This window comes from Scleropages formosus, chromosome 9 (genome assembly GCF_900964775.1).
Source record: "Scleropages formosus chromosome 9, fSclFor1.1, whole genome shotgun sequence".
Taxonomy (NCBI): Eukaryota; Metazoa; Chordata; class Actinopteri; order Osteoglossiformes; family Osteoglossidae; genus Scleropages; species Scleropages formosus.
The window spans coordinates 12161926-12175516 of record NC_041814.1 but is presented as its reverse complement, the minus strand read 5'-3'; the positions used below and the strand labels follow the sequence as shown (position 1 = coordinate 12175516).

The 13591-nt window shown below is 40.0% G+C and overlaps 1 protein-coding gene across 1 annotated transcript; it reads right to left on the bottom strand.

The window, feature by feature from the left end:
- Window positions 1-6123: 6123 nt before the first annotated feature.
- Window positions 6124-9372, bottom strand: LOC108923476 (protein CYR61-like). The gene is made up of 5 exons (XM_029255181.1): window positions 9130-9372; window positions 8711-8924; window positions 7475-7819; window positions 7168-7370; window positions 6124-7050 (listed from the first exon to the last, which is right to left on the bottom strand). The coding sequence occupies exons 1-5, from the start codon at window positions 9175-9177 to the stop codon at window positions 6748-6750; spliced, it is 1113 nt and encodes a 370-aa protein (XP_029111014.1). The 5' UTR covers window positions 9178-9372; the 3' UTR covers window positions 6124-6747.
- Window positions 9373-13591: the final 4219 nt, after the last annotated feature.

The following is a 13591-nucleotide window of genomic DNA, read 5'->3' as shown; positions in this document are numbered from 1 at the left end:
TGTGCCACCACACCCCCCTCTATTGATAAGCGCAGAAGAGCAAATCTGGTCATTTTCAAAAAAGTACTTATAACTACTTGTATATGATAGTGACTTTCATAGAATTACTTGCAAGCTTTAATCAAGTGTTTATGAAGTCTTGATTCATTAAAATGTCATGCTAAACATCAAGGCCATATTGCCTACTGGCACTGTTTCCACTGATGTGTGCCTATTATCCAGTTTGTTTCCTAACATGCTGGCCCAGGACAGGGGTGAAACATTCCTTAGTCGCCATCAAGAAGGTGCAAGGTTGTGTTTTCGCCATTATAAATGATATATGTTATATTTTGACAGAATAAACCTGTTCTGTTTATTCTGAAACATTAAATCCTCAGCGCTCTGTAAACTGGGAAAAGTACACATGACATGATTACACCACTAATCAGAGAGTGGAAAGATTAAAACCAATTTGTCAGTACCATGCAAATATTTAAGTATACAAATTGTGCAATGGCAAGCTTTTTGTGTAGCATTCTACATAAAACTGCTTCGCCCAGTTAACAATTTCTTCATTGTATTCTTTCTCAGCATTTGTCCAGGGTGTTCACCAGAACAGCTGTAAACTTGTCTTTCCTTTTTATGACTGTGAAAGGGATTTATAGATATTCAGCCCTAGAAAAAAAAAAATGATCTAACAAAAATTTCCAAGGAAAAACTATATAAAAATTGGAAGCATGTTCTTGTAATTGTTACAGTTTCAAATCAGCTGCATATTCAAATGCAATCATTGCCCTTTACAACCGTCACTTCTGAGCTAGGCATATGGACGTAAACTTTGGTTTGTTTCTGAGGTAGTGTCTCTAGATGAATTGATACTCAGGTAATTCATTAACAGTTCTTTCTTTATAATGCTAGTGTTAAATCTGGGAAGAGGACATGTTTCAGCCAGCCAGTGAATTTACTTTAGTGTTGAATAATTTGTCTCTTAGTAAAGATTTGGTGTAGCAAGAATAAGTTATAAAATACCGTAACACGCCCTGGAACCGTCTGTTTGTGAACCGGAGGGGTGTTCAGTAAAAATTCTAATGTGTAAAAAATTATAGCACTGAAAAGATCTGCCTGTAGGGCAAGGGGAAAAGTACAGTGTTTATTATAATACTGGTTTGTAGTCTCTTTGTCAGCATTATCCTTAAAAACAGCCTTGGGAAACATAAAAATTAGTATTGTTATTACCAAGAGTGGATTTTGCGTGCTGTACTATTTATTAAGAAGAATTACTTGCATTTTTTATTATGCAATTAGCTGAAGGAAAACTATGCTGTTTAACCCCAAGCAGTTGCTAAATGCTGCCTTCTTCAAATGCTTCCTGAATTTCTAACTGCAAATGCAATGTAGCCTTAGGTTTAAACATTGCTGATCACGTGAATAAGCATCCTCCTATATGCACAGCAAAAGAAAGCATCTGGAATAGTATAGTCATTTACACACACATTGTCTGAAGCCACTTGTTCTGAGTGGGGGTCGTGGCAAACTGGAGCCTAACCCGCCAACACAGGGGGCAAGGTTAGAAGGGGAGGGGACACACCCAGGACAGCACACCAGTCCATTGCAGGGCATCCCAAGCAGGACTCGAACCCCAGACCCACCAGACAGCAAGACCTGGCCAAGCCTGCTGCACCACCACACCCTGTTAGTTATTTGTTGGATAGTTATTTCTTTGCAGAACCTTGTCACCATGAATGACATCCCACCACTTATGATGGTGTCAGCAGTTGAATAAGGGCTATAACTGTAGTATAAATGTCTCTTTTCAGACAGCAAGAGTCATAATTTCACTATACACTGTGCAGGATCTATTTTACAAGTATCACTAGTGAATATTTAGCTACCCATTCTTTGCCGGTAAGATTCCATTGCAGCAAAGCTTCTAAAAATTCCCAGTAAACCCCTCATAAAATGTTAGGATGATGACCTGTTAATGTTAAGCTTAGGTCCTTTCATATTTCGTATATTTCTATAGCCTTTATATCATCTTTACTGTTACACAGATGTAAATGTTGCCTTGGATAAAGGTGCCGGATAAATTCGCTAATAATAGTTATCAAATAATAAAACTACAGGAGATAATTTGTTTTCAGTGTAGTACAGCGCTACATAGCAAGAAAACATAACAAGACATGTCAGTAGGTAGATTACATTGCCAGAAAATATTGCCAGTACAGAATAATTTTTATTTTCTGCACTTTGAAGCATTTACAAATATAAAACTGGAGGGGGGGACTGATGTACTGGTTAGAACTGCTGCTTCTGGACTAAATGGTCATAGGCTCAGTTTCCTCTTCCCAGTGTAGTAACCTTGACCAAGGCAGCTATCCTGAATTGCTCCTGTTAAAACATAATTGCTGTAAATAAGTGTAAAAAGATTAATATTGTAAGTCGCTTTGGACGCTCTTAGAGCATTGGCTAAAACCAGCTAAATGAGCTTCTCTAAAAATGGTTGCTCGTCCAGAATTTGTTCACCACGTGTTTGTCTTGCGAGAAAAAAATTTTGGATAAATTTCCCAAGGAAAATTCCACAACTACCCAACATGATTTTTTTGCATGAATTGTGGTCATTATGTTAGATTACTTTCTGCAGTGTAATGACTAAATGAAAAATTGCTATTGTTCCCCAGATTTTAGGAGAAGGGGGTATGACGTTTCAGCAACTTGTGAGCCATTTTAGCTTAATTTTTCCAAAGCCATTCACATCATTTATTCCTCAGTTAGCACATCGATCTAGGGGTATTTGCAGGGGAATTGCGTCATTGCTTACATTCTCGGTCTGCTGCGGATGATGTTATGTGTAAGCAGTCATCTTTCATAATTGTCTTATTTTACCCTTCCTGTGACAGCAGGGTCCTACACCCTCTGCACAATTTGGCAAGAAAAAGCCCTTTACATCATTCACTGTCTTTGATACTCTTTGGGGCAGGGGGGGTGCAATGTGGAAACCATTAAGAAAACTCACTGCAGTTTTTACAAGGTGTCCTGGTGTAAATGAGAGCAGGATCCAAATTTTCAGGCACCACAATTTGATGAAAATATGCTAATGGTAGACGTTCTAGACATATAATATCCTAAATTGACGATACTACGTATATACTCAGTATTATGAAATCTTGGGCTGTGCCGGATTAAAGTTCCGTTTTGGATTGTATTAAATGCAATATTTCTAACTGAGGACATGATATTGTTTCCCGGGGTTTCTTTAAATAACAAAATATATTGGCAGGGATCTCTCTTTGGGTTTATAGGGCATCATTTAAAATATTCTGTTTTTTTTTTTCATCGTTCTATTACACTCACAGTCATACACTTCACCTGTAAAAAGAACACATGACGAAACATCTAATGAAGGTGAAGTGTAATAGGCCGTTATATTTGTTGTTTTCTTTACAAATTATTTTATCTGTGCTCCAAGCTGTATGTAGATGCTTTTACTTAGACAACTATGTCTTTTCCCTCACGTACCCAGAAGATGGCAGTCGATGTGAAGGCTCTGTTGTGTCTTGCTCTGAAGGATTTTTGTAAAAAATGCTGCCTCGCTTGGGTTCCCAGTAACGTAGGAAAGCAAGTTGGAGTTATAGACATGAGGGCAATAAAACAGATGACATAACTGTGCAACGGTCTCCAACATGCTGTAATGGTTTTTCCTGCCAGTTTGGCTGCAAAATGTACTGAATTGCGTATGTTTAACGAAGCTGAATTGTTAATGTCCTCGTCATATAAACACTCTTTGTTTCAAGGAGTGATGTAATCACCAAAGTCTTAAAATCCAGTCTACCTCTGTCTGTTTAACAGATTTTAAGGCTTCTGTGCATCAGCGCAGCCATGAAGCACTATGTTCCTTAACCACAGCTCGCTGCTGTCTCTCATTCTCATGTTTTTATTCCTTTTTTTCTTGCCTGGGCTGAACATTTGGGTGTGGGTTTGAATCCAGCTCAGTCTGTGGTGTTTGCATGCTTCCCATGTTTGTGTGACTTTCCTCCCACAGTCCAGAGACATGTGTGTTTCAAGTTCATTTAGGAATCTGCATCATCCATAGTGCGTGTGAGCAAGTGTGCTTGCTGTGTAAATGTGTGAATGGTTGTAGGGATTTACCGTAATGCATCCAGCACTGACGGTTTCCTTGGTTACAGGTGTCAGTTAAAGACTAGTCAGTCATTGAATATTGCATTGAAGTGTCTTCTACATAAATAAATGTAAAAGTTAATTTTTCAACATCTTGAACTAATTCAGTATAACAGGACCTATACTTCAACTGAATTAAAATGGGCTCTTCTACACAAAAATAATTACTGTAGGCCTGAAAGTTACATTAATATTAGTGTATGCACTGAATAACATGATTTAATACACCTTCCACTGAAATATTTTCTATGTTTATGTTTTGAACAAGACATTTTCTGACACCTATCTGCTTTTTGCCATGGTACCTGTTGTCTGAGATACTGGAACATTCCAAAGTCATTCCTTTACCTCCATCAAAGCTCATCACCACATGCAGTTTTACAATGTTTGGCTCACGCTGACCCTTAGCTGCGCACCAGTTTTACCAAAAACCCACATAACTAAACATTTTTAATCCGAACCTGAAACATCCATGTAATACAGCGGTGAATAACGGAAGTGTGCCGACTACAATGGCTTCTGGGCTCACGAACAGACTGGACAGGAAGTCTGTTCTTAACTCTGTTTGTTCATAAATCCAAAATCACTGTAACCATTAAATCACAATGGACTAAATCACAAAAGATTAATAACACAAGCTTCCCTCAATTTATTTAAGGCTTAGAATTTGTAAAATCCTCAGGTACAGATTAAATAAACCATCTACTCTGCAAGGTTTATTTTATTAACTTCAGTTTACTGACTATAAGAAACTACATGCAGGATCCCAATGTAGGATCCTAGTGGTCTGGAGCCTATTGAAAAGCATAGAGTAGTAGGCTAGTCAGGGTATAGCCGAGATGAAATACAAATCCATTGCAGGACAATCACACACACTTGTTCACTCACACTCACACACAACAGGTAAGTTAGAGTCACCAAGTCACTTGAAGCACTTGTGAACTTGCAGAAACCAAACAGACCGAACAGGAATCGAACCAACCCCAAGTCATACAGGCAAGACGATACGAGGCACCTACACAGCCTGTTGCAAAAGTATTTTGCTCAAGCTACATGAAATTAGGAAACATGTTACCTCATAAAAACCATGAAAAAATGCTATTAAAATAAATGAAACAAGTTCACATCTTTGAAAATTCATAACTGTAATGTTCATAAAATGTGGATCAGTGTATGTGCTTTATTGTGTGGAATCTTGCGCTACAATATGTTTGATTTAGATTTTTCTACACTTTTTCATCTCCACAGAAAATATGTAGTCCTGAATGTTACTTGCACTTACTCAGTCTTATGTGTTTACATATTTCAATCGCATTAACATTTGGTGTGCTGTCGTCAGTATTGTACTCTGGTAATTGAAGACTGCTGGTCTTTGAATTCTTGACATAACCCCCAATTTCAGAAATGTTTCATTTCAATTATTTTGTTCTAAGGTTAAGCGAAAAGCACAGCTTTTGCTAATTTATGAATGCAAGTTTGGAAAAAACTCACCTCAAGCTAAAGTGTGGCATTCCTTCCCCAACGTCATTTACATGCATTTATCAGATGCTTCTGTCCAAAGCAACCTACAGCTCAGTCTGTCATATACACTACTCTGTTCCAGTAGAAAATGGTGTGAAAAAGGACTTGTGCACAAGTCTATGGTGCCATACATTATCTTTTTTAGGACACACACACACACACAGTCTGAAACTGCTTGTCCCAAGTGGGGCTCACGGCAAGCCAGAGCCTAGCCCAGCAATGCAAAAGGCATGGGACAGGAGACACAGCCAGGATGGGATGCCAGTTTGTCATAAGGCTTCCCAAGGGGGACTCAAATCCCAGACCCACAGGGGAACAGGACCTGGTCAAGCCTGCTGAGCCACCACACCCCCTTCTTTTTCAGTAGTTTATAAGAAATATATGTCTAATTTAGCGTTTCTCATTCAAAAGTTGCAACCTTATAAAGTAAACCATAAGCAGTTGCCTCATAAATAAATCTTTAATAACATTTTGTACAATTTAATCCAATATTACATTTAAGATTCCAATAAAATAGCTACATTTTGATAAATAACGATTAAAACATTCAGATTTCACACACTTCCTCTTCAATGCTCTAATGGGCGGGTAATTTGATAGCTGCCAGAAAATGTCAACACTTTATCCACATGTGACCACAGAGTAATTGAACAAGGACAATGTGGTGTCTCTTGCGTTACAAAACATAGAACAAACTTTTAAATAACAAATGTGTATGTAAATACATATATACAAGTCTACAGTTTGAGCTACATTCTTGTGTTTGTCATTCAAAATACACATAATACCTCAGATTCAAAATACACAAATACCTCAGAACTTCATTTTGCAAGTCTAATTACAAATTGCTCCACAATGAAGCTACTTTAAATGCTTCAATTTTATGAAGCGAGTTCTGAGAATAAGAAAAAGCTGGCATAGCTTTCAGCCTCATAGTGCACTCCATTTAGTCCTTGTCATGTTAAAATCGATAATTCCGATGAAAGAAGAGATTGCAGACAAATACAAGTACCCTCTCAGGTTCTAAGGACTCTTTTGTCATTGATGATGGTTGCAGTGATTTCACTTGACTTACTCTCTGACCTTGTAGATGTCATTGACTAGTCTGTAGAAGGGGTAAGAAGGGTCATTGTTATGGGGACAGTTGAAGTTGCACTTGCAAGATTCAATCATCATGACGTTCTTGTAGAAAGTCTCGCCAGTTTCGCAACGAAACTTCACTGGGATTGTTCTGGTCAGCTGTGGACTGCAGCAACGGCCATCGATACAAGATCCACAGTACTTGGGTCGGTACTTCTTTAGGCTGGAGCAACCCGCATAGGTGAACTTCACTTCCTGGCTTGATTTCTGGATCCGGCTGCATTTCTTTCCCTTCTGTTAATGAAACAACAACAAAAAAAAAAAATTCTTACTTAACGGGTTTCCAGTGCTAGTGCTTTTGTGTTCAAGCGAAAATACAAAATCAGATGTAAACATTTAGACTTTTTATACCTTCAACTTGGAGAAGGAAGAGTGACTGCATGGTCGCACTTCGCAGATTCGCGTCTTCTTAACCAGTCTGCATTCCCTGTTGTTGTTGGTCACTCTGCTGGAGATGCCTGTACCACAGGTTTTGGAGCACTGTGACCAGTCTGTGGTTTGAATTATACATTTCTGGCTGTCAGTCAGGTAGTTCTCAGGCAGGACCCTTAAAGCTGCAAGACAAACAGGATGAAGGAATGTAAGCGAAGTTCCTCAATTCCTTACGTTGAGAACACAATGTCAGCATAAAAAGAGTTCCATAGAGACAGTTCCTCACCAGCTAGTGATTTGAGTCCTCCCTTGAACACAGTAATGAGTTCATTTCTGTTGGTGAGGTCACTCTCTGACTCCTCTGTGCCTCTCTGTTTGCTGAAAAGCTGCTGAGTGTGGTCAGTCTCCCTGCTTTCATCACAAACCCACTCCTCACAGCATTCATCGGTGACCTTCACAAGTCGTGGGTTAGCACAGCCCAGGTTGGGCAGGGACAGCTCCTGGGGGCACAGTGGAACACAGCCCACTGCGCCGTCCATGCAAGTGCACTGATGTTTGCAGTTGGGCTGGAAGCTCTCGCCATTCTGGTAGATCTTGCTGTTGTATTCACAGGGTCTCCCCTCCCACTTAGCTGTTAAGAAAGTAAACTCTGTTACTTGACCACGTTCCTCCACTTTACCTACTGCTACTAAGCATCTTGAATATAATGTCACAGCATCCACACAAGCTACCTAGAGCTACACAGCTTGAAAGACTTTATATTGCAATGCAATATATGCAATGAATCACAACCCCACTTCCAATATCTTTAATGAAGATGGAACGATGACACAATGTGTAAGAATACATTAGAGGTCGAGAAAAAACATTTACGTCACCCAACTTTGAGCAAGGTGGTAACTCTGAACTGCCCCAGTAAAAATTACCCAGCTCTATGCATGGGTACAAAATCACTGCAAGTATCTTAACTTTGCAAGCTGCTCTGGAGAACAGTGACAGCTAAATAAGCAATTAAGACATCTCCTTCTCTCTTGACCTCCTGACTGCTCCATAAACCTGTAATACATTAACTGGGAAGAAAAAAGAGTCCAGTATTCCTTATCAGTTCTTAATAGAGCCACTTGTTTACTGTAACTCATATAAAGAGACAGCTGGTAGCGGTGTGGTCCGCGCAGCTGCCTTCTTCACTTTGGACGCAGAGGGCGGAGGATCGAATCCCACCTTGAGCAAGGTACTTAAGCTCAATCGCTTTAGTAAAATTATGCAGCTGTACAAACGGACCAATAATTTCAATTCGCTTAAACGAAGCATCAGCTAGATGAATGAATAAAGTAATGTACGCTGGTTGAAACGAAACGGTGGTATTTGGGCTAACTGTCCCACACGCACGAGCTGCCTGTAGCAACATGTTTGTTTTTCCTGTAGTTGGAGGACAGTTTGGTAAAGAAATGAATGTAAATGTCAAGCATACATAATAATAATAATAATAATAATAATACAAAATCCTGTTCAAGCCCGTCACCTCGGCATATTCCTCGTGTCTCCCCGACGCTGGCGCCGAAGTTGCACTCGAGCCCCTTGGCGCGGTCGCACGGCTCCCACCTGCTGCAGTCTTCGTTCAGCTGTCTCGCGCACACCGCGCAGCAGCCGCACGCATCCAGCACGAGACTCGCGCCCGGCGCGCACCTGGGAGCCTCACGAGGACACGCGCATTCCAGCGGACAGGAGGACCGCGCCTGCAGGTAAAACTCAGTGAATCACTCACTGTAACGCCGCGGACGACGTACTTTACACGTCATCAGTTTTTTTCTTTTTTTGTGAAGCTGAGCTACAATTTCACATTTCTTTTTAATCATAAACTCAGCCATGCTACACACGATTTTATACCGGACATATCATAATCATCATATGTCTTATTCTATCACGTGCAATTCTTCTTACCATCCAAAAAGTTCCGAGGAAGAAAACGACAAACAGTAGAGATCGCATTCTCCCGTTTCTGGTTTTTACGAATATGAATATTCCACGCTAGCAAGTTTTCAGTTTTGCCGTTTATCTCTTTATTTAGACGCCAGATTTGACGGTCTTCCACTTGTCTTAAGCACGACGTTTCTTCTCCCGCTTCACTTTGGAGCTCCTTCGGCCTGGAGATGCGCTGCGAGCGGCCGCGTCCCTCCGCCTTTATAGCGCTGCTGGCCGCCGCTCCGCTCTTCCACAACTATGCCTGGAATGTTTTTGGCGCGTTTTCCTTCCAAGCGAAGCACCACCCCGTCTAACTTTTTTCTTAAATGAATTTTACCCTTTCTCCGAGCGCATCCTTTCCCTTTCCTTCATTGATTCTTCCCGAAACTTCCTCAAATTTTATAAACATGATCTTAATCAAATTATTAGCAGAGAAAATGCACGCCAGACCGTTTCAAAAACAATAACAAAATAGGCTTTTTTCTTTTTCTTTCAGAATATTACATTTACCGTAGTCTGTAATTTACAAAGGTGTTTTAACTTTTTTTTAATAAACATAACATGTAATAAACTTTTCTAGTCTTTGGGATGCAAGGCGAACCTGAGGCTTTCCTGGCACCATGTTAACACTTGCAGTATTATACCAGTATAATAAACACACTTTTTATCTCTGGATCGTTATCGTTTTTTAAACCTGTAACAAGTAATTCCTGGAAATAAACTGAAGATGTGACTGCATTTGCATATTTGGGACAGTGTAAACGTTGATAAATACAGTAAGTTTCCCATGCTGGATTTTACTTTGACTTTCTTGTCAATTAAACACGGGTTACGACTGAAAAAATATATAGATACACCACATCGCTCGTCCCGAGCGGGTCGCGGTGAACCGGAGCCTTGCCCGGCAGCGCAGGGCCGAGGGGAGGGCACACCTAGGGCGGCACGCCAGTCCATCGCAAGGCACCCCAAGCAGGGCTCGAACCCTAAACCCACCACACACCGGCTGGACCCCCTATGCCACTGCACCCCTTTAGTATCAGAGGAACAAAAATTGTACTTAAAATGCGTGCCGATACAGCAGGAAAAAGGCAGTGATTCAAAAGTGATGAAGATAATGCAAAACGATGGGGGGTTGAACGGAGTGTGGTGCTGTAACGCAAGCAGTGGTGCGCGCGCACAGCAGCGAGCCATTACGCCCCGTGGTAATGGAGACGCCGAAAGCGAGCAACGCGCGCAAAGTACGCGGTGAGAACAGTAACAGCGCGCCTCTCGACACACCCCCTCACACTGCCCTCCATGGCGCCATTCATACCGGTGAGGTGAGTAGGCCTTTCTGCGATGTTTTTTTTTTTAATTTTTGTTCTTTAAAATTACAAAATTATGCAAAACTTTACTCATTTGCAGGCGTCAATGTATACGCTTTTATTAATTATTTTATTATCTTTTTAATATGAATTACTGTGCGTGATCTAGTCGCTTGACTGACTGTTGTCCCAACTGCACATATGACTTCGCTGGAACACTAGATGGTGATGTGCAATGCTTAACCAGTTCTTTTGTAAGTCATTATTATTGTTACTGTCATGTTGTCTAAATTGGTAACACTGGCAGAAACAATGGATAAAAGTAGTATGACTTTTAAAACCACTGGACTTTTTATTAGATCTTGATAATCTAAATGAATCCTTCCAAATATAGCAATAATAACAAAAATAGATAGACAAACTTCATAGTGATTAAGGAACTGGACTCAAGGGTAAAAAGTTACAAATTTGAATTCCAGGATAGGAACCATGCATGTTTTGGTAATACTTGAAATTTAATAAAAGGAATTTCTACAGAAAATGGTTTTTTGTTTCCTGTGAACTGCGCAGAGTTGCTGTTTGCAAATTATAGTTATAATGTGTTCCAAATAAACTTAATATGCATTTACAGGTTTTCATTTCCTTAGTCCAGAAGGCAAATTGCTCAATATTTTGCAGTCAGGTTTCAGAACTCAAGTAGTTTATTAGGAAAAATCCAAAGGTGGAATGTGGTACATTTGGAATGCTGAAACCAGTTGGAATAATTAAGTGGATCTGGAACAAGTAAAGAGAAACAGCAGTCCTGGGGCATTGAGGAATGTGCTTTAGTATGTCTAAGGGAACATTCCAATGAGGAGTGTCTAAGACTCTTCCTTAGATATCACAGTGGAACTACGGTAAGAGAGAAAGTTCTTCACATTTTTTGTTTGCAGAACTTCAACTTCTATCCAAATTCAAATAACTGCATATAATGTGTATCCAATAATCCACATATTCCATGCTGTACAAACACGTATCCTATCAATCTGGGAAGGGTTATAAGGCCATTTCCAAACAATTTAAAATCCATCTTTCTAGAGTGAGGAAGATTATTCACAAGTGGAAAACATTCAAGACAGGTGCCAATCTTCCCAGGAGTGGATGTCCCGGCAAATTCACCCGAAGGTCAGACCGTACAGTGCTCAGAGAAACTTCAAAAAACCCAAGCGTTACATCTCAGACTCTACAGGACTCAGTTAGCATGTTACATGATAAAGTTCATGACAGTACAATTAGAAAAAGACTGAACAAGTATGGTTTGTTTGGAAGGGTTGCCAGGAGAAAGCCTCTTCTCTCTCAGAAGAACATGGCAGCACAGCTTAGGTTTGCAAAGTTGCATCTGATCAAACAACAAGACTTCTGGAACAATGTCCTTTGGACAGACAAAACCAAAGTGGAGATGTTTGGCCATAATGCACAGCGCCACGTTTGGCGAAAACCAAACACAGCATATCAGTACAAACACCTCATACCAACTGTCAAGCACGGTGGTGGAGGGGTGATGATTTGGACTTGTTTTGCAGCCACAGGTCCTGGGCACCTTTCAGTCATTGAGTCGACCATGAACTCTTCTGTATACCAAAGTATTCTAGAGTCAAATGTGGAGCTATCTGTCCGACAGCTAAAGCTTGGTCGAAACTGGGTCATGCAACAGGACAATGATCCCAAGCACACCAACAAATCTACAACAGAATGGTTAAAAAAGAAAAGAATTAAGGTGTTGCAATGGCCCAATCAAAGTCCAGACCTCAACCCAATTGAAATTCTGTGGCAGGACCTTAAGAGAGCTGTACATAAACAAATGCCCGCAAACCTCAATGAACTGAAGCAACGTTGTAAAGAAGAATGGGCCATAATTCCTTCACAACGATGTGAGAGGCTGATAAAATCATAGAGAAAACAATTACTTCAAATTATTGCTGCTAAAGGTGGTTCTGCAAACTATTGCGTCATAAGGTGTACTTAGTTTTTCCACACATGGCTTCTCCATTTTGGCTTTATTTTTCTTAAATAAATCATGACACGGTGTAATATGTCATGTGTTGTTGTTCATCTGAGGTTGTATTTACCTAATTTTAAGACCTGCTATGGACCAGATGATTTTTTTTATTATGTCCTGATACGTAAAACCATAGAATTCAAAGAGAGTGTACTTTCTTTTTCACATGACTGTATGCGTGGGCACCGAGGTAGTATTCCTTTATTATTTTCATGAAAACTAAATACTTAGTAGTACACCTCTATGACCTGCTAGTTGTGACACACAGGCGAGCTGCTCAGCACACACTAACAAAGGAGTGTGACATCACAACTCTTACATTAGGGAAGTGAAAGATGACACAGAAGGGAATTCTATCAAAAGTTGGGTAAACTAGTGCTACAGGCCTACCTGCTTTACAAAACCTGAGGCGTTGAGTCTTATGGTCACAAAGAAATCTCAGTGTGTCAGGCATCCTACTTGGCCTTTCTCAGCCATTCCTTGTACTACATAAACAGTGGACAAAGCTGGAGAACACATAGGCTATGGGCTAAATAGTGGAAACATTACATGAAGAAGACACATCTGTTAAGAAACAAAAGAAAAACTACAAAGGCAGAAATACAGTTGAGACATTATGAAGAAAATTCAAGTACCAATATGTGTCATTATAAAAAACATTGAATTGCACTTTGATGAAACCACTGGGACCCTGCCTTGGACAAGTAGTTATCAATACTGTAGTAAGGTTCTAGAGCAACAATAGACGGCTGACAGGAGCATAAAAATTACCAAGTAATGGATGCCTGCAATCCGGGTGCATCCAAAAAAAAAAAAAAAAAAAAAAAACCAATTTAGCAAGGGAAACAGTGTCAAAACAATAGAATATCCCAGCACAATTCAAAGCTTTCCAGCAGAGAAAGACACACTAAATAGGATAGTTGCTGAAACTAAGAAGCAAAAATCTAAACATGTGTCTCCACTGTGACAATCTTAAAAAACTGGACACAATTTTATTTGGAGAAAGCCAAAGGATCCCTAACCCTAAACTGTCATGCTCATCATTAACAATGGTGTGGAATCCATGGGTCTTGAACATTGTAATGCATGTGCATATTAC

Coding starts and splice junctions, on each gene's coding strand:
- LOC108923476 (XM_029255181.1), bottom strand. CDS start 9,177: ATGCGATCTCTACTGTTTGTCGTTTTCTTCCTCGGAACTTTTTGGATG. Junction 7,371..7,474: donor AGGACTCAAATCACTAGCTG/GTGAGGAACTGT, acceptor TTTGTCTTGCAG/CTTTAAGGGTCCTGCCTGAG. Junction 7,051..7,167: donor CTTCCTTCTCCAAGTTGAAG/GTATAAAAAGTC, acceptor TTTCATTAACAG/AAGGGAAAGAAATGCAGCCG.